The sequence below is a fragment of the Corythoichthys intestinalis genome, chromosome 14 (genome assembly GCF_030265065.1).
Source record: "Corythoichthys intestinalis isolate RoL2023-P3 chromosome 14, ASM3026506v1, whole genome shotgun sequence".
NCBI lineage: Eukaryota > Metazoa > Chordata > Actinopteri > Syngnathiformes > Syngnathidae > Corythoichthys > Corythoichthys intestinalis.
Genome location: NC_080408.1, coordinates 42372662 through 42393284, shown reverse-complemented (window position 1 = coordinate 42393284; position 20623 = coordinate 42372662). Strand labels below are relative to the sequence as shown.

Genomic DNA, 20623 nt, shown 5'->3' with positions numbered 1-20623 from the left:
AATTTGTGTGTGTGTTCGTTTACTATGGACTCTGATACGGCTTGACCGATTTTCTTGAAAATGTGCACATTTGTACTACTAGTGTCTGCAAATGTTCTTTGATGGGTTTGATCTCTGCAGGCTTCAATTTAGTGCGTAAATTTAAACTCAAAATTAGCATAAAAAATCCCTAATTTTGGAGGTAAAAGACAAGTCTCTTGCAATTGCAATGTTGCAGTTGGCTTTCAAACTTTACGGTTTCATGTACAAATTTAAATGTGCTGCAATGATATGTTGTGGCTTTGAAAGCTCCACAAAAAAGACGCTGGATTAAAAAAAAAAAAATTGGGAGGAATATTACTAATGGATTCATTTCGGCTGGATATCTTAATCTCTATAACGGTGAGTTTATTAGTGTGACTGTGTTCGTGTTTTATGGACGCCGAAACTGCTGGTTGGATTTTGACGAAATTTTACACAGTTGTACTTTATGTGTATAAGGATGTTTTTAGATGGGTTTGTACTCTAGGCCTCCATTTAGTGTAGAAAATTAATTCGAAACAAATGTCACTTTTCACCTGAGCTACGCTGGGCCATACTGCTAGTTACTCCTAAAAGTAGGTCTAGTACAACAGATTATTTTGATAGATCAGATGGTTCTTCACAGATTTTTGCGATAAGTCGACTGAACAGCTCAAATTTAAATCACATTATTTACTGATATCATTCGGGCTTCACGTTTAAACTAAATGTGCAGTGGAACTAAAAACTATGCGCTGAGATTAATATACATAGGGGAGACTGGGGCAATGTGAAACATTTTTTACATTTGCTCTCCTCCAAGCAAGCTTAAACAACCAATCAGTAAAGTTTACTTTTTTCCCATTAATGTAGGATGTTTGCTAGCAATGGAAATGATCAGAATGTACTCAGGATAAAGAGTATTTAAAATATAACCAGTTTAAAAAAGTATTGTGTCTTACTTTTTCCCCCATCTAAAGTGCAAACTAAGCCAGATTACAAAAATTAAAGGGGTAAACTGATTTAGTTCCTTTTTCCATCTTAATATCAAATATCATAATAGCAAATGTTATGAAAGTTAGAATCCTAACAGGTAGCTTGACAATAACACAATTCAGAATGAATGTCAGAATAGTAACAGCATCCTCAGGTTATGTCGATTTGACTTTTTTTTTTAAAACTCAAAATCTACTACATCATAATAGAATACAGTACCATCATAACATAATACATTGATTCCTCGTTTTTTGCACCAGAGAAGTGAAAAATTGCCAAGTAGCTCACCATAATTTTTTTTTAAATTGTGTGTGTTCAGTTAATTTATTCAGATTTAGTAGTGGAAAGAGATGCATACAAGACATGTTTTTTTTTTTACCCCCCCCCCCCCCCCCAATTATAATATATATTTTAATAAATGGTTTTTAAGCACTTCAAATGAATGATTATAAGTTTTAAACATGTTACTGTCCCACCAAATTATTTTTAAACAAGAATAAAGTATAAAAATATTTGTCGTTGTTAAATACTTGAGTGAGTCGACTAAAATCCGCTCAAGCTGCTCTTACAAGTTGCCACAGCAACTGTTTAACAAATAAAATGATGATTGACACATGTGGCGCTTTGAAGCTTCGGGTTCCAGGCTTCTGTGGCAAGATCAAACATTAAAAGTCTGTCATTAATCGTTAACTTTAATAAGCAACTCCAGTGCCCTGCCTTACGAACAAAGAGAAGGAAGAGGGAGGGAGGGAGGGAGAGTGAGACTACGCCATCGGCTCGGGACAGCTCATCTGTATTTATTTTTAATTTTAGAAAATCTGCGATGGACTGAGGGCACGAAGTTTGAAGCGCGAAATAGCGAGGGATCACTGTGACAAAATTACCCATGGCCAGATCTGTTTCCTGGATCACTTCTTTCATCTTTTGAACTCTCTTCATCGGGCAAGTGGGACAAGGATATCAATCTCCTCAGAGCTTCTAACTACAATTTTCTTTTTTGTTGTTTCTTTTTCAGGTTAGTCTTTTCTTTGCCTTTTCATAGCCAGTTTCTGACTGTGACCATGTGGGACATAAATCAGCTGACCAGGCTTATCGAGGTGGACAATGTGCAGTGGATGGATTAGTATCAGTTACTGAATTGTCTGAAGCGAGTAGTTCATCCTTAAGTGGATCATCTGCATGGGTGGACCATCCAGATCTTCTGCAGTGGCAGGCTGCACTCAGGGTTTGGCCTGTCCAACACCATGGATGGTGCAAATTCTTAATCAGAGAAAATTCAGGAGATCTTAATCCAGATGTGATGTTGTGTAGGTCACTGGTGACATGAAGGAGTGAAGTGAGAAATCTCATCTTACCCCATCGTCACAATTTTGTAAAATAAACAACCTCTCCTAGCAATACAGGCTAATCTTAAGATAGCATCAAAACAAGGTTTTATAGTCCATCAACATGTGTGATAAAATATTGTCGAGTTAAAACAATTTGCTTTGGTACAACAGCTCATTAAGATGACATAAAGAAAATTCTTAGTTTCACATGAAAAAAAAATAAAATTTGGGGGGAAAAAACACATTTACCACAGTAGTAGGAAGATCACTTTTTCAGACAAGGTGAAATGGTAGGGGCTTGAAAACATGATGGTTGCATGATCACAAATTTTACTGTAGACATAAAGGGTGTCTCATATTACCCCAGTCTCCCCTATTATGAATACTTTTGTAACAGTATTAACTCTCGAAGCAAAAGCTGATGTTCGCACATATTTTGACTAATTACCAAATGAATTGGTCTTCTTTCATTGTAGACTACATAAATGGTCTTTTTTTTTTTTTTTTTAATTTAAAGATATATAATTGAATATGTACTTTTTTTTTTAATTTCTTGAAAATTTAAAAAGATTTTTATGTACAATATAATTTAATATAATACAATAATTTCTGTAGAGAGATTCAAAATTTGGATGATGTTTAGGCCAACAATGTTTCAAACTGTCAAACTAGTTTTTGAAGAATATAATCGATTAGCTGTCGATTATTTATGGCAGCCCCACTATTCAATTAAATGTGACTGTGGCGTTCCTGCATTTTTATCTGTTGGCCAACAGAGGGAGTCATAATACAAGTTTATGATTTTATTTATTTTTTTAATAAACTGAACCTCGAACCAGGCAGGGTGTGGAACCTTTTTCCTACCAGATGCCATTTCAGTTTTTTATAGTCTCTTGAGTGCAATAATACATTTATGTTTTTTTTAAACGCACTTTTATTATTTTGAAAGCATTTTTGCTCTTTTTACAACCATTTTCTGTTCCTAGATTTGCAGGCCAGTCTTGATGAAATGTTTCCCTCAAACTTCATCTATTGTAAAACGCAAGACAAGAGCACAGTTAACTGGTAAGAAAAGCTTTGTTTTATTTACAATATTAACGAAACACTCGCTGTGTCATGTAGTGAATTTAATAAATGTCAGGTAGAGATGAGTTTATCATATACTGGTAAATGTGTCATCCTAATACACATTCATGGCAAGTTTGGCATCTAAATTCTACGAAGCACACGACGGTTACAAAACATGCAGTGTTCATCTTTGAGGAACAAAATGTAAATAAATGCTTCAGTAAATAAAAAATAGATATCTTTGCTAAGTGCTTGTAAACACGTAAGGCAGTATATATGTACAGTTGGATGGTAGCACTTAGTGACACCGTTACATTTGGCTTTTGAGATTTTCCATCAATATCCGTTACATTTTATATGGCCTAAAAAGCCAATCGTTGGCAGCAACTTCATATTTCTTGGTAAAAATATGTACCGGAATCGCAAAATATGACATATCTAATATCGTGTTGTTGTTTTTTTTTAACAGTGGTACCTTGACTTATAGGCATAATGGTTCGTCGATGGACGCCCAATTCATTTATGACTGCATGGGAGAGGCAGGCAGCAATCTCAGTCAAAATGGATTGAACGTCCATTGTCGTCAATGGCATTGGGGAAATTAAATACCAATTTTGCACGAAAAAAAATCTACCTCTAAGTCATGGCACCACTGTATATGAGACAAACCTCTATCAAAAATACTTCGGCGTCAATTTGTTGCATACATGTAATAACACAATGAGGCGATTATACATTGACTCCATCTGGTTTCACATTCATAACGGCCCTGTGAGAATACATCCAAATGAGTTTGACAGTCATGCTGCTGCATGGCACTTTGCTACATGGCACTTGAGCAAGGGCGTAGGATTGCATATAGAGACGGTAGGGACATATCACTACCAGCATTTTAGGATGCTTAAATTGTCCACACAAACTTTAAAGCAACCTTATTTGCATTATTATCATGACTTCAGTTATATAGATGATTTAGATTGTCTTCCATTATGTTGTAAGGATAGAATTGACCCTACTAATATTTAAGTGAATTATTTTCATTATGTTCAGACTTACAGCAGCAGCACCCACTATATATATTTTTTTAATTTTTTTCATTTTTATTTTATTTATGTGGTGTTAAAGCAGACCAAAGGCGCTTTCATTTTTTGTTTAGTTTGGCTGTGCTTGTGGAGAACACCAGCAGTGTTTTTCCTGAAGGAAGGCTTCATTTTTATTTATTTTTGTTATTAAGTTTTTTCACTTATATTCAATGTATGTATTTATACAGGCAATGTTGAGTAGTCTTAAGACAATTTTTTTTTTTTTTTTTTTTTTTTTTTGCTTTCATGGATAGTTAACAAGTTTGTATTCATTGTGTATGTTAATATATGTTCAAATATTGCAAATTAAATGTACTAATAATATTCAGACATTTATTCAGGAAGTTTTCAAAGTGCTTCTTTAGTAGTTTTTCCAACAAAAAAGGTTTGAATTAAACGGTGTATCACCTGAACCAATACATATGAAAGTTAGTATAAAGCCAATACAGATTTATTTTGCATTGATCATTTAGCCTATCAATTAATTAGGTTCCTATTTGTGAGAAATGTAGCCCTGACCACCGTTCATCCAATCTGCTTGGTATTTAATGTCCTGTCCCCAGCATAAAGTGTACGTGCAGGTTATGCTGTTTTATCGTCCCTACCAATGTTGAGACCAAACCTACGCCCTTGCTCTTGAGCAACAAGCCACTTCCACCGAGTCCCACAGCATCAGACCACTCTGAACTTTTGAACCTTTCAGTTCATCTGCAGGGCACCTTTCCAAAAATGCCTTCGATTAGTAAGCTTGGACCTGGTTAGGTAAAAGTTGGCATCCGCTGCTGACGTGGTTCATCACCTTCTGCTTGAGCTGGGCCACCTGCTCCCTTAGCACGCTGGCCGTGGACGCCAACTCCGTGTTCTGCGTCTTCAGGCTTTTGACTTTGTCCTCCAGCCGAGAAATCCTCTCCAGTTTCCTTTTGCGGCACTTGGAAGCAGCTATCCGGTTGCGAAGCTTTTTCCTCTCCGCCTTAATGCGCTCCTGGTTGTCCATGTCGATCGGGGAGAGAGGCGGGCTCTCCCCGAGGCTCTGCATGTCCGGAACCGTCTGCGGCTCGTCCTTGACGGCGCCGCCGGCCGACTGCAACCGCGACAGAGCCGCCGCCGTCGCCGCGGCTTGCTGTTGCTGCTGCTGCGGGCTGAGGTGGGACGGAGGCGGCGGGAACGGAATGGTGTCGGTGGAGTAGTTGATGGTGGTGCCGCCCAGTGGGCTGGCGGCGTAGCCGTTCAGCGTGGTATACACGGGCAGATCCGTCGTCTGGAGCCCGGACGAGCCCACCGCGTTGGCCGCACCGAGGAGCTCCAGCCGGTCCACCGACACACAGCCGGCTTCGCTCAGCTGGTTCTGCTTATGCAGGTCCTCCAACGCCTTGACGAAGCCCTCCGCGAACTCCTGCTCGTCGCTGGCCGACTTCGGGTAAAGGAACTGAGATGCCGGGTTGGCGGCGCCCGCCAGTCCGTTGGACTGGATGATGAGACGCTCCAGGTCGGGGGACGCCAGTTTGAGAAGCCCCAAGTCCGGCGAGTTGAGCAGCACGTCAGAGTCGCGCAGAGGGTTCGCCTTCAGATCGCTGCTCTGCGTGTCCAGGTTGAGATTGACGTCCTTCTTCATCATGTTTCTGTGGGAATTAATAATGTCCTGTCCATTCTACACCCTCACATGAGGGTGAACGCTCCAGTCCTAAACATGGAGGAAAGCGGACGATCTCTTTTGCAAAACCGCTGGACGACGGGGTCTTCCTAGACTGGTTTTCTCTTCCTTGTGGCACGTCCGCTATGCACTGCTCGCTTTCTAGCCCTAAAAATTCCATTATGTCACTCCAGAGCGCGCAGATTGGCCCAAAATGACGTGCGTTTCCGGTGCCATTTGAATATGGGGCCGGCCCTGCCTTTGTTGCCATGGAGACTCTAGGTAAACTCCAAACAGTGCAATGCATTGTGGTTTGATGTCATAGCATAAAAAAGCTCAGGGTCGCCAAAAGAGAGTGGAGAGAGACTGCATGGGCGGGGAAGGTGTGAGAGGCGAGGGCTGGAGGAACCACAAGCAACCATTAGAGAACGGCGTAATATGAAGCAGATTTATAGGGAAAGCTTGGCATTTCACAAGAGTGTTGCGCTTGGAATCTGTCGATTCACCAGAGCTGACAAACAGAAAATATTATAATGAAGTAAAAGTACAAAAAACTTGTTTAATTGCTGATTCAAGTCCTTAACTGAACCCCTTGACACCAAGATTTAAACAAATAAATCATTGGCTGCCATTTACAGCGATGGACGTCCAATCCATTTTGACTGGGATGCTTGGCAGTAGACGTGCTGATTACCGGTTTCAAGATATACCGTGGTATAATAATGTCACGGTTTCAAAACGGCAAAAATGTTAAATCATACCGTCCCTAAGGTATCAGTTATTTTTTATGTCCCAAAAATGCATGGAGAAATCCCTCACTTGCAGCTGCAAGGTTCAACCCTACCCCACCGGTTGATACTCAGTGTCAGTGAGTCAGCTGTGCTACATGATAGCTGGATGAGGTGAAACTCCTGAAGTTTTTCCCCCATCGAAGAAAACAAAATCCCCTGTATGGGAATACTTCGGCTACAGAAAATTTACAGACAACCGCGGCTTAGTGGAGGAGGGTCAACCGACATGTAAAATATATTTGCAGTGGGTGGCTGCCGAGGAGGCAATACTGCCAATATGATTTCGCATTTATTCAAAATTAAAGGTTAGTAAACACTGTCATGAACGTTTCCCACCAGCTACGAGATTTAACTCCAGCGTGTTTAGTGTGTCTAGCAGTGGTAAAATGTGGTGTTTTTTTTCTCTCTGGCAACTGTCTGTGTTGAGAAAGAGAGTGTGTGTATAATGTAACATTATGAGTCATACACACATGCTTTATATGGAAAATAATTATTTTTGTTCTGATGGTAATAATGTTCAGCTGTGGCTGTGGGTTTAGGCTCACCTAAAGGACTGCATTTATTTTAATTGTTTATTTAAGATATGCTTTTTTAAAATTTCTTTTAACTTAACATTATAATTAATGTTACAATTTGCAAATGTTTTGAAAAACAAAAATCCTGTTCAATGGAAAAAAAACATGTTTTTTTTTTAACCCAGATATCTCTAAGTAACACAATTTAGAGCTTTAGTTGCAATACTGTGATACCGTGAAACCGTGATATTTTGGCTTAAGGTTATCATACCGTCAGAATATCATACCGTCACGTGCCAACTTGGCAGCAATTGTTGGCAAAGTGACAACTCAGTTCTGGACGAGTACAGGTCTGTTTTCAAAGGTTGGTCATCAGAAAGATACTCAAAGTACATATCAAGCAATTCAAGTACCAAAATGCAGTATTTTTACTAGATTACTTCCCACTACTGGGACAGTGTGAGAGTCCAGGGCTGTAGTAATCACTTGCAACCTTTTGAATGATACCCAAAATTAACATGTAATGACCCGGAATTGCGCTCCAAAATCAATGGGAAGAGACCCGAAGTCAAAGGGAAGTGACCCGCAATTGCCCCCAACTCAGCAGGAATTACGATATTACAAAATCCATCATGAAAGCATTCCCATGCAATTTCTCCATCAACTGCATGTTCTAGTTCTGATATAAAGCAGATTTTAGAGTGAATTATTCTCCTTTCATTTGCAAAGATTGCTCCACTGTGGAATCCCTTGTCTTTTTAAGTATTAAAAGTCACATTTGCCCAATAGGGAAAATTTCAAAATGTCAAACTGAGAAAAATGCAAAAGACTGTATGAGTAGAAATGGGAGGGAGACGGTAGAAAGGAAGAATCCATGTGTTTTTTCAAGGATGGTGAATAATGTATATGTATTTTTTCTCATATTCTCATGGCAAACAGTGGGATGAAAGCTAATCATCACATGAATAACGCTAAGAATGGACCTCAAATGTCAATTCAGACAGTTACTGTGAAAGAAATATTAGTGCTAAAAGATGGCTGTATGTTAAAACTGGTTGGCACATATGCCTCAATTTTGACGTTATGGGTTGAAATCTGGTTTCATGATTAAATAAGACATAGTTGCAGTTCTTTTTTTTCATAAATGTCAAAAGAAGACTGGGCTAATACATTTATATAATAAAAGGTTTAACCCTTTTATGCATGAATTATGAATTTAAAAAAAAAAAAAAAACATACAGTTCACCTATTTTACTCATTAGCTGCCATTGACGGTGCTGGCCGCCTAATCAATCTGTTTTGAATGGAATGAGCGAATGAAAAACCGTTTATCCACCCCTCCCATTCAAAATGGATTGGACGTATAGCGCCGTCAGTGGCACTGATAGATGAGCATTCAAGGCCAGTCCTTTCAGTTTAAATGAACTTGACATCCGTGGCATGAAATAAATTAAATACTTGGGCCGTGGCCAGAGAGTGTTTCTGTTTTTATTAGATTTAATTTCTTTAATTCAGCTTTTATTGAATTAGTATTAATTAACATGTTTATTTATTATGATATCATTATGATATTATGATTTACTTAATAATTAAAATATATATATATATACATTATAATAATTGCTTTTTTTTTTTTTTTTTTTATGATACAAAAATAGTCACTTGCCCTATGAAGGGTTGAAGGTCATAAGCGTCAACATTTGAATAGCTGTCCACTATAGTGACCACTGCCCCTGAAAGTGTTAAAATTATAGCGTTGGGACCAGATCCTGGATATACCATATTATTATTCTGCCCATATATGGCAACGACGTCAGCAGACCGTCTGCATCAGTACCACCACTGAGCAGAAAGGGCATCATTAGTTTCCACGGCAACACTACATCACGAATGACGCACAGGAGACGGAGAAAGGTGAATGGGTTCCGCAGTGCAGCTCGTGTGGGCGGTGGAGGGAGGGCTTCTCATTCATATAAGTATGAATCAGTGTTGCTGTTTCGAACATTAGCAGCCTGCATTTCAACAGACACGTGTTCAACCCGTATATGAAGAAAAAAAAACAACAACACCCCTTCATGCTGTCGAGCATATTTTCCTTCACAATGCCTATTCACAGCCACATAGTGTCCATCGTCTGAGTCATTTCGAAACCGAATGGGTGTCAATTGCACTCAACGTGAAGAAAATAGAGCCTTTTCAGTACTAAACTGAGATTAGTTCTGCTTTATTGACAAACTAATCAGATTTGTTCTAAAAATCGTACAATGGTGAATATGTCACTTTGTGTAAGACATGTTTTCCCCTCCCTATGCCTTTGGTGCCCTTTGACTTAAATACACTCCCTCGGGAGACGCTAAGTTGTCACCAACGCCCTGTGTAACATACTAGAACATGTTCCTAGCTGAGCTGCACAACTGCAACGTATGGCGGGAGGACAAAAATGCAAACATAAAAAAAGCACTTTTTGTAGCTAGAGGGATAACAGTATTTTATTTACTTTTAATTTAGCTGTAAAGTCATTAGACAAATGGCCTAAAAAAGGACCTTAATCCTTTATAGAGCAAGGGATTTTTGGTCTCAGCTGCGGAGTTTCAGGACAAAAAAAACTTTCATTCAGAAAAGTTCAAACATAAAACGCTCCAAATTGAGGAAAAAGCCAATACAACTAATATCAAAAATTCAAACACAAAGCACTCCAAATGGAGAATAATACCTAGACCAGTGTTTTCCAACCACGGGTACGCGTACCCCTTAGGGTACGTGAGCACATTGCAGGGGGTACGTGGAAAAAAATAAGAATTTCTTTCCAAGATGATAAAAAAAACATTCTTAGTCATTTCATAAGTCCGTCAATAAAATGGTAGGTGTTCGCTATGACTTGATTCCCTGATCAGACAACAACCTGTGGCACAGCCATACCAACATCAAACAACGGGGAACCTGTTTACCTGCAGGTAAACATGGATAAATGGCTGAAATGTCCAGTTGCTGTGGATCCAGGAGGAGGAAAAAGAGCCCACCGACAAACACAAGAAAGATTCCAAACCTAAGATTAAGCCAAAATATCATGATTTCACGGTACTGCAATTAAAGCTCTAAAATGTGTTACTTTGAGATATCTGGGTTTTAAAAAAAGATCCATTAAACAGGATTTTTATTTTTCAAAACATTAGCAACTTGGAACATAAGTATAATGTTAATTGAAATAAATAAATAATTAAAAAAACATTAAATTAAAATAAATGTGGTCCTTTAGGCGAACCTAAACCCACAACCACAGCTCAACATTATCACCATCAGAACAAAAATTATTATTTTCCATAAAAAGCACGTGTGTATGAATCTTATCATGTTTGAATTTGAATTTTATTGTCATTTGTCATCATCATCATCAACATCATCATCATCATCAACATTAAAAATCAACGTAAAATCAACGTAAAGAGAAAAGAGAAAAAGAGAAAAGGAAAGAAAGAAAAGAAAAAAAGAAAGAAAAGAGGGGAATATTTGTTTATCCAAGAAGATGAGAACAGACATGACAAAGGGAACGGAAAAAAAGCCAAGGCTTATCGGGACCCGTCCCCCTTCCACCAAGGTCGCACAGGCAACAGCTCTGGATCAGTCCAATGACAGTCTAGCTCCTTTTGTTCAAAAAGTCATTAATTTCCATGGAGATTTCACATATAGTAATTTATGTATCTTTGATCAGTTCATGTCCTAGTTTGGTGAGGGGTGAAAGCCAGGGGTGCTTTGGAGGCTCGCATGTGTTGCATCCACTGTAGAAGATTTGTGGTCAGCATCCCTTTAGGAGGTTAGTCATCATCATCTCTGGCCCGGTTGGCCCGAGCGAGTCTCTCATGATCACGCAGCTCCGCGTCAAGTTTTGTGGCCAGTCGTGCGGCGGCGTCACTCAGCATTGCCTGCTCCTTCATTAACAGTGCCAACTCATCGCCGTTGCGTCGAACAGTCTCCAATGTGTCATGGAGTTGGTTCTTCATCCTGATCGAGAAGCGACGAACCCAGAGAGCAGCCAGTAGCATCAGGAAGGCTAGAGCCAGCAGCGTGCCGAAGATGTACAGATCCTCAGCGTCCTCTATCAGGAGGGACGTTAGGCATAGCGGTCTCCATTTACCCCAGGCGTCCTCCACATATCCAGACGTGAAGGTGGTCACTGGGCAAGGACGTTGACCAGAGTTAGGCCGCATCGTAGAGAATATTCCGTCCATCGAACTGAGAGCCCAGTTTACCAGTTCCATAGTTGCCTCAGGAGGAAATTCAGCGTGTACGTAGCTGAAGCAGAGTCCGTAATGTGATTTCGTTGCGGGGCACGTCCCAGAATTGTTATGTCTTATCTAGTTGGCCCTGACATTTAGCTTGGTTTGGTGTGAGGACAGTCTTATCTGTGTCGTGTGTGCTTTTACTGTTGAGTCTGGGCAACGTACTGGCTTATTATGTTTTTTTTGTACATTTTTTTGAAGTAGCTTAATGAGTTTATATTCGTTAGCGCTGCATCACATGTATTCCATAGTCGAGCCCCTGTGTTTACAACGGAAAAAGATTTCATTTTAGTCCTAATGGACTGGTAGGAAAACGTTCGGGATACTCTCAGTTTGTAGGAGGATTCTACATTCTTCATTCTTACATTATACATACACTTTTTCTCTACACAGACTGTTGCCAGAAAGAAAAATAACACCACATGTTTTACCACCGCTAGACACACTAAACACGCTGGAGATAACTCTCGTAGCTGGTGGGAAACGTTCATGACAGTGTTTACTAACCGCTAATTTTGTATAAATGTGAAATAATATTGGAGGTATTGCCTCCTCGGCAGACACCTTCCACAAACATGTATTACATGTCGGTTGGCCCTCCTGCGGTTTAGAGGAGGAGGGCCGCGGCCGCCTGCAACTTTTCTGTAACCGAAGCATTCCCATACCAGCGATTTTGTTTTTTCTTCGACGGGGGAAAAATTCAGGAGTTTCACCCTCTCCAGCCACCGTGTAGCACAGCTGACTCACTGACACTGAGCAACAACCGTTGGGGAAGGGTTGGTCTTTACAGGTTCAAGCGAGGGATTTCTTCATGCATTTTTGGGACATAAAAAATAGCTAACTCCTTAGAGATGGTATGACGGAAAATTTTTGCGGTTTTCATACCACGGCATACCTTGAACCCGGCGATCGGCACATGTCTATTTATGTATATATGTGTGTATATATTAGTGCTGTCAAGCGATTAAAATATTTGATCGCGATTAATCGCACAAATGTCATAGTTAACTCGCGATTAATCGCACATTGATCACAACTTTTTATCTATTATAAATGTCCCTTGAATTATTTTAATACTCATATCAACATCGAAAAGTGGATAGGCTTGCTTTGTGCATTTTTTTTTATTGAAAACAATATGTAGTGTTTTATATTTCGCAGTACCATTCTCACTTTGAGCAGTCATTCACATTTCAAGCAATATCTAACACAAGTTCAAACACGTACCTGCAATAATATAAAGAAGCTCTTCAGTGTTGTTAGTCATATAGAGCTCCCTCACTCACTCACTCACTCACTCACTCACTCACTCACTCACTCACTCACTCACTCACTCACTCACTCACTCACTCACTCACTCACTCACTCACTCACTCACCCAAACTCACTCACTCACTCACTCACTCACTCACTCACTCACTCACTCACTCACTCACTCACTCACTCACTCACTCACTCACTCACTCACTCACTCACTCACTCACTCACAGATAGCCCACACTGGTATTAGTAGTTACAGTAGTATATGGGGAGAGAGGAGGGATATGTCTCTGTGTCTCTCTGTGTGTCTCTCTCTCACACACACACACACCCACACACACATTAACATTACTGTTCTGAAACATATATACTTTGATTATTAAATTAACAGATAGGCACATGACATGGACAAACTATAAGTTACCTGCACTGCTCCAACGCAGCTTTGAGCTTCTTCATTTTCTCCAGCTCGGTAGCTGTTGGCATGGCGACATTGGTTGGGTGGAGGCCCAGCGCATCTCTCAGATGTCCCATATTCCGCTGGACGTGCTTGATCATTTCAAGGGTACTATTCCATCTAGTTGACACTTCCTGTGTGAGCGACTCTTTCTTCTGATGGTGTGCTAGCTCCACGGCATTTGCTGGGCTGTGTTTGAAATGTCCAACTTTTCGGCATTTTGCCAATGTGCTGTCAAACGGGCTGTTGTGTAAAGAAACCGCAACTGCTCGGTGCACACTGTGTGTGATGCACGGCAAGTGTTCAAAAGGAAGCTGCCTGGCCGCAGCAATCAAGTTGCCTGCACTATCAGTGGTTTGTGAGACCACTTTGTGTTCAATGTTCCAGTCTTTGGCTACTTGCATGAAATGCACTGCAACAATGTCGCTGAAGTGTGCACCTGTGGTCATGTCTGGTGTGATAGACCCCGGCCTCCATTGATCTTGTGTTTAGGGCCTGTTCTTGTGCTGCCATGATCAGTGCCTCCGTGCTGTCCTTCAGTCCGGCCTTTTCCAGCCACTGGTATGTTTTCCCCATGTCAGCTACCCCCTCAATTTGTCGGTGGTATACACCATGCAGGGGCTGGTCCTTCCATGATATCTCCTCAGGGTCCTCCTCCTTTCTGAGCTTCTGTTGCCTGAGGCATTCACCGAGCAGGTCATCACTGGGGGCCATTTTCATGATGTACTCTTGGAGGGATGTAGTTTCCTCCTGGATATTGGCTCTGATGCTCACTAGTCCTCGGCCTCCCTCTTTCGGCTTTGTGTAGAGCCTCAGGAGGCTGGACTTAGGGTGAAACCCTCCGTGCATTGTAAGGAGCTTCCTTGTCTTGATGTCGGTAGCCTGCATCTCTTCCAGCGGCCAGGATACGGTGCCGGCAGGGTATCTGATTACTGGTAGGGCATAGCTGTTAATGGCCTGGATCTTATTCTTGCCATTCAGCTGACTCTTGAAGACATGCCTCACCCTCCGTAAGTATTTGGTTGTGGCAGACCTCATAGTTGCTTCCTCAAGGTTCCCATTTGCCTGTGGGATCCCCAGGTATTTGTAGCTGTCCTGCACATCAGTTATGTTGCCTTCAGGTAATTCAGCCCCCTTCAGTTGAGATCACCTTCCCTCTTCTGGATACCATTCGCCCACACTTAACTAGTCCGAATGACATCCCGATGTCATTGCTGTATATTCTCGTGAGGTGAATCAGGGAGTCAATGTCACACTCGTTCTTGGCATACAGCTTGATATCATCCATGTAGAGGAGGTGACTGATGGTTGTTCCACTTCGGAACCGGTACCCGAAACCACTCTTGGTGATGATCTGGCTGAGGGGGTTTAGGCCTATGCAGAACAGCAGGGGTGACAGAGCATCTCCTTGGTAGATACTGCAATTAATGCTCACATGTGCAACTGGCTTTAAGTTGGCTTCTAGAGTTGTCTTCCACAGCCCCACTGAGTTCTGGAAGAAGGTCCTTAGTGTCCTGTTGATGTTATACAGCTTCAAGCATTCCATTATCCATGTGTGTGGCATTGAGTCATAGGCTTTCTTGTAGTCGATCCAGGCAGTGCACAGGTTGGTGCTCCTGGCCTTGCAGTCTCTGGCGACAGCCCTGTCCACCAGTAGCTGGTGCTTGGCTCCCCTGGTGTCATTGCCATTCCCTTTCTGTGCCCTGTGCATGTATTGCTCCATGTGCCTGCTCATTTTAACCACAATGATCCCTGATAGGAGCTTCCATGTGTTGCTGAGGCAGGTGATAGGCTGGTAGTTGGATGGTACTGCCCTTCTGGGGGTCCTTCATGATGAGGACTGTCCGACCTTGGGTTAGCCACTCTGAGTGGGTCCTCGACTTCAGCAGTTGGTTCATTTGTCCTGCTAGGCGTTCATGGAGTGCAGTTAGCTTCTTAAGCCATAGGCATGAATCTTGTCGGACCCTGGAGCTGTCCAGTTCTTCATTTTGGACAGTCTTGTCTGGATGTCTGCTGTTGTGATGACTACTGGGTCTTGTTGCTTGGATGTTACGATGTTCTGACTGCAGGTCTGCCATCCATTGGGCGTTAGTGTGGGGAGACGCCTCATTTCAATTCAATTCAATTCAATTCAGTTCAATTCGATTCAATTCAATTCAATTTTATTTGTATAGCCCTCAATCACAACAGATGTCTCAAAGGACTTTACAGAGGCAATATGATACACAATTAGAAATGAAGCAACAAAGATGTATAGATACAGTTCAAGTCCTGGGTATCCCCTATTCTTAAGACCCTCCATGCCGGCAAGGAAAAACTCCAAAAACTCCAGAGCCAATTGGGAGAAAAATGAGAATTTTCCCAGATGCTCTTCCAGTATCGTTCAGTCTCAGCCCTGGGTGGATCTGCTGTGGTCTTGCTACCCTGCCTACCTTTAGCTGGATTATTGGAGAACAGAGTGTTTATTCTCCTGGCCTCTACTTCTCCTGTGTACCTCTTTAGGCGGCTAGCTTGGGCTGTTAGCCTTTGCTTAGCAGTCTCCAGTGCCTCAGCTGTGGACAGCTTGCTATATTTCTTGGGCAGTTCCTTCTTAGGTTTCACGTCTTTGCTCAGCTCTGTTACGAGGCTAACTTCTCTCCGTGTTGCTGGGATTTTTGCCTCTAGCCTTCGTTTCCATGGAGGCTCCTTCCGGCTGCTGGCGCTGCTTATCTTGTCAAGGATGACATATATATACTGTATATATTACAGATGTGACGGAAAACCTTCGGCTAAATGGAGCTAAAATTTCATTTTCGGTTTTCGGCTAAAATGCCGAAAGTTTACCACAGAATAGTGTGAAGATCCATAGTCCTCATGTGATGACATCATCAAAACATGGCGAGAAGCAACACTACCGGCTCACAGCCAACATGTCCGAGGTGTGGTAGTATTTTGAGGTATCAAAGAAATATATAAATTATTAAAAGAAAAAAAATACATTTGCTTCATCGCTGCTACACACCTGTCCTGAAGTTACTTTCCATTGATGTCCTGCTTCTCATCGAGTACCGTGCATTTGAGCACGTGCGTGAGTTGTTTGGAGTTCAAACAAGTGAGCAGTATACAAATAAAATAGTATTTAAATGCATACATGTGTATTTACTGTGGTTTAGTACATTAATTTTATGGCACGAGCACTTCTTCTTTTTGTCACATTTTTTCCGCGACTTCCAAACCCTGTCTGCCAGTCGTCGTTTAATCCGGCCGGGAGCGACTTCGCTCAACATCATCGCCGCTAGGACTTGGCCCACTCGCCTGGCTCTCGATCGATTCAATTTGTTGCACGAGAAAACAGTGAATTATTTTTTTAAGGAGTGCCAGAGATTGTAATAGCCTTGAAAAGAGCTTTACTAATTTCGAATAGGAATAGTTTTTTGTTTGTTTGTTGTGAAATACAGTTCCACACAAATGTACATTGGAAGCTCATTTAGCTTAGCAACTGGTGGCATGAAACCCATTTTTTGAGTGTCCCAAAATTCCGAGAAAATGCATTTGCCAAGGTTTCATTGGCCGTAACATCCACCGAACAGAATGCTGCGGCGACACTGACGCCTCTACTATTGGACACGTTCGGAGTTTGTCACAAAATGCTCAGCGCCCTGAGCCAGCGTAGTCCATCCCTGCTCCCGTACCCCAGCAAAGGAGCCATCGTCAACCCCCGGGATCCAGGGTGGTCCCCCGGGCCACCCACGCCCCCATCAACTGGCCTCCAGGGATGGGAAGAGGGGACACACCGCCAACCCACGCCCACCTCCACCCCCCTCCGCCCACACGGCCCATGAGCCACAGCCGCAGTCCACCAACCGGCACGGCATGCCACGGGACCCCCAACGGCCCACCAAGCCCAGGGCAGGGCAGGGTCCCCCGCCAGAGCAGGCGACATCCAGCCGACACACCGGCGTCTAGCCGACACGCCGGCGTCCAGCCAACGACCCACGACAGAGAGCAGAGCGGATACCCAAACAGAGTAGAGAGGGGAAGACGGAAGCAGAACACCAAGGAGCTGCCGTGGGTCGACGCAAGTTTGGAGCCCCGACCTCCCCCCACTCCCACGGCCGGCAGCCCAGGCAGAGGGGAGGCCATGCCCTGGGAGCCACGCCATAGAGAGAAAGTGTGGGACCCACCGACCGCCCTGTTACTGTGGCTGCCAGGTCCCCGGCTGGCAGCCATTACCCAGCACTGTGATGGGATTGTGTGGGGATGGTAGTGCAATGTATGCATTAAAATAGGAGAGCTCGGCTTGGGGCTGTGGGACCGCTGCATGGAATTTCTCCTAGCCTCCCGTCCCACCGCCCTTTGCTGGGGCTCCCCCTTGGAGTCCGATGTGTGTGGTGCGTTAAAAAAAGTGCGGGAATGGCTGGGCCTGCTGTGAGAAGGTAACCGTGATCTCACCCCCCCAACAGGTCCCATCCATCCCACAACCTTTGGTGTGTGATGCATTAAAATCAAGGGGGAGCCGGGCCGGACTGTATGGCCCCGTCCAACTCTCCCCGGAGGAATGAATGAGTATGTAGGTGCCAGGGTGAAACATATTTACAGTGCAAAGTGAGGAGTGCGTGAATTAAGATGCAGGCTCCCTCAGGCGTGGCCCTGTCCGCCAGAATCACCGCCCGCAGGGCGGGAGAGGCGCCAGGGCGACCCGAGAGGGAACTGTGGCCGCCGCATACAACCGCCACCACCAACTCCCCTCCACGCCACCCCGGTTGGCCAGGGAAGGGCCGTGGCCCTGGGGCGGCACCCACACAGCACCCCCACCAGCCCGCGAGACCACCACACGCTCGATTGGACCCACACACGATTTGATGCAACCAGACAAGCTCAAGCTGAAAACCCCGGCGCCAGGACCGGTGACGGAAAAGCACAGGGCAGGATGCTAACAACCTCCAACCAGCACCTGTAAAGCTCACATCATGCTAACGTCTCTCTGTCAACAGTTAACGTTTCCATTTGAATAGCGCCTGATCCAACGTGACCAGGTAGCAAGCAAGGTGTCAAACAAACAAAAAAAACTTTTTCAACTTATATAATCAATCCCCAAAGTTAAATATGCCATTGTTTCAATGTTTTATTTATTTATTTTAAAAAAAGAAAAATCACCTAACATCAGGGGGTGCTGCAGCACCCTCAGAACCCCACTTCCTGCGCCACTGTCCCAAGGGGTTTCGGAATCTGCACCTTTCAAACAAAATTTCTCGAGCCTTGGGGGTCTTAGAACATTTTGGAAGATGTTTGCGTACTTATGAGAAGCGACAATATTTTACTTTCACCTGATTGTTAAAAAAAAGGCAAAGGGCATTAAATCGGGAAATAATAAACCAAAATAATTTTTAAAATAAATAATGAATATACACGTGTATTACTCGGCCTTTCGGTTTTTCGGGCAAGTGTTTCCAATATTCGGTTTCCGCCAAGAATTTTGCTTTCGGTACATCCCTGATATAATTACAGTGATCTCTCGCTACTTCGCACCTCAAACTTCTCGCCCTCAGTACATCACAATTTTTTTTTTAATTAAAAAAAAAAATGCAGTATTTTATAGAGTCCTGATCACGTAGTCTCTCACTCCCGCTCCTGCCGCTTTTCATGGTCAGGCAGTGCACTGGAGTTGCTTAGTAAAGTTAACGATGATTGACAGACGTTAAGGTTTGATTTAGTCACAGATGCTTAGAAGCCAAAAATTCAAAGCGCCGCATGCATCAATCAACGTTTAACTTGTTCACGCTGCTGTGGCAACTCAATTGGGTGTAAGAGAGCAGCTTGAGGGGATTTGAGTGGACTCACTCATTGAAGCAATAAATAAAGACAAGCATTTTTCTACATTATTCTTGTTTACAAATTATTCGGTGGGACAGTAACATGTTTAAAACTTATCATAAATATTACATTTGAAGTGCTTAAAAAACATTTATTAAAAATATATATGGCCTACATTAAAGTTTATTTTTAAATTATACTTTGGGGGGAAAAAAGTACAATACAATACATGTATGTATCTGTGTCTAAAACATTTTTTTGTGCAACCGCGGTTTTTCACTTATCGCGGCAGGTTTTGGTCCCCATTCACCACAAAAAACGAGGGATCACTGTAATCGGGAAATAATGAATTAAAATAATTTAAAAAATAAATAATTTAAAAAAGAGTATTTTTTTTGTTTTCGGTTTCGGTCAAGAATTCAGCTTTTGGTACAATTCTAATATATACTGTTCTTCTAAAAAAATTTGCATATTGTGATAAGATCAACATTAGACTTTCATATATTTTAGATTCATTACACACAACTGAAGTAGTACAAGCCTTTTATTGTTTTAATATTGATGATTTTGGCAAAAAAGTCCAGAAAAAACAAAAATCCCTATCTCAAAAAATTAGCATATCATGAAAAGATACTTTAAAGAAGCTACTAACCTAATTATCTGAATCAATGAATTAACTCAAAACCCCTGCGAAAGATTCCTGAGGCTTTTAAAAACTCCCAGCCTGGTTCATTACTCAAAACCGCAATCATGTGCAAGACTGCCGACCTGACTGCTGTCCAGAAGGCCATAATTGACACCCTCAAGCAAGAAGCTCAGACACAGAAAGAAATTTCTGAGCGAATAGGCTGTTCCCAGATTGCTGTATCAAGGCACCTCAGTGGGAAGTCTGTGGGAAGTAAAAAGTGTGGCAGGAAACGCTGCACAACCAGAAGAGGTGACCGCACCCTGAGAAAGATTGCGGAGAAGGGCCGATTCCAGACCTTGGGGGACCTGCAGAAACAGTGGACTGAGCCTGGAGTAGAAACATCCTGAGCCACCGTGCACAGGCGTGTGCTGGAAATGGGCTACGGGTGCCGCATTCCCCAGGTCAAGCCACTTTTGAACCTCAAACAGCGGCAGAAGCGCCTGACTTGGGCTACAGAGAAACAGCACTGGACTGTTGCTCAGTGGTCCAAAGTACTTTTTTCAGATGAAAGCAAATTTTGCATGTCATTCGGAAATCAAGGTGCCAGAGTTTGCAGGAAGACTGGGGAGAAGGAAATGCCAAAATGCCTGAAGTCCATTGTCAAGTACCCACAGCCAGTGATGGTCTGGGGTGCCATTTCATCTGCTGGTGCTGGTCTACTGTGTTTTATCAAGGGCAGGGTAAATGCAGCTAGCTGTCAGGAGATTTTGGAGCACTTCATGCTTCCATCTGCTGAAA

At 42.5% G+C, this 20623-nt stretch overlaps 1 protein-coding gene across 1 annotated transcript; it reads right to left on the bottom strand.

The window, feature by feature from the left end:
- Window positions 1-1387: 1387 nt before the first annotated feature.
- On the bottom strand, window positions 1388-6304 carry jund (JunD proto-oncogene, AP-1 transcription factor subunit). Its single transcript, XM_057858416.1, has one exon. It carries the CDS (start codon window positions 6087-6089, stop codon window positions 5214-5216), a length of 876 nt encoding a protein of 291 aa, XP_057714399.1. The 5' UTR covers window positions 6090-6304; the 3' UTR covers window positions 1388-5213.
- Window positions 6305-20623: the final 14319 nt, after the last annotated feature.

What these genes read in the sequence shown, in the direction of transcription:
- jund (XM_057858416.1), bottom strand. Translation starts at nt 6,089, where the DNA reads ATGATGAAGAAGGACGTCAATCTCAACCTGGACACGCAGAGCAGCGAT.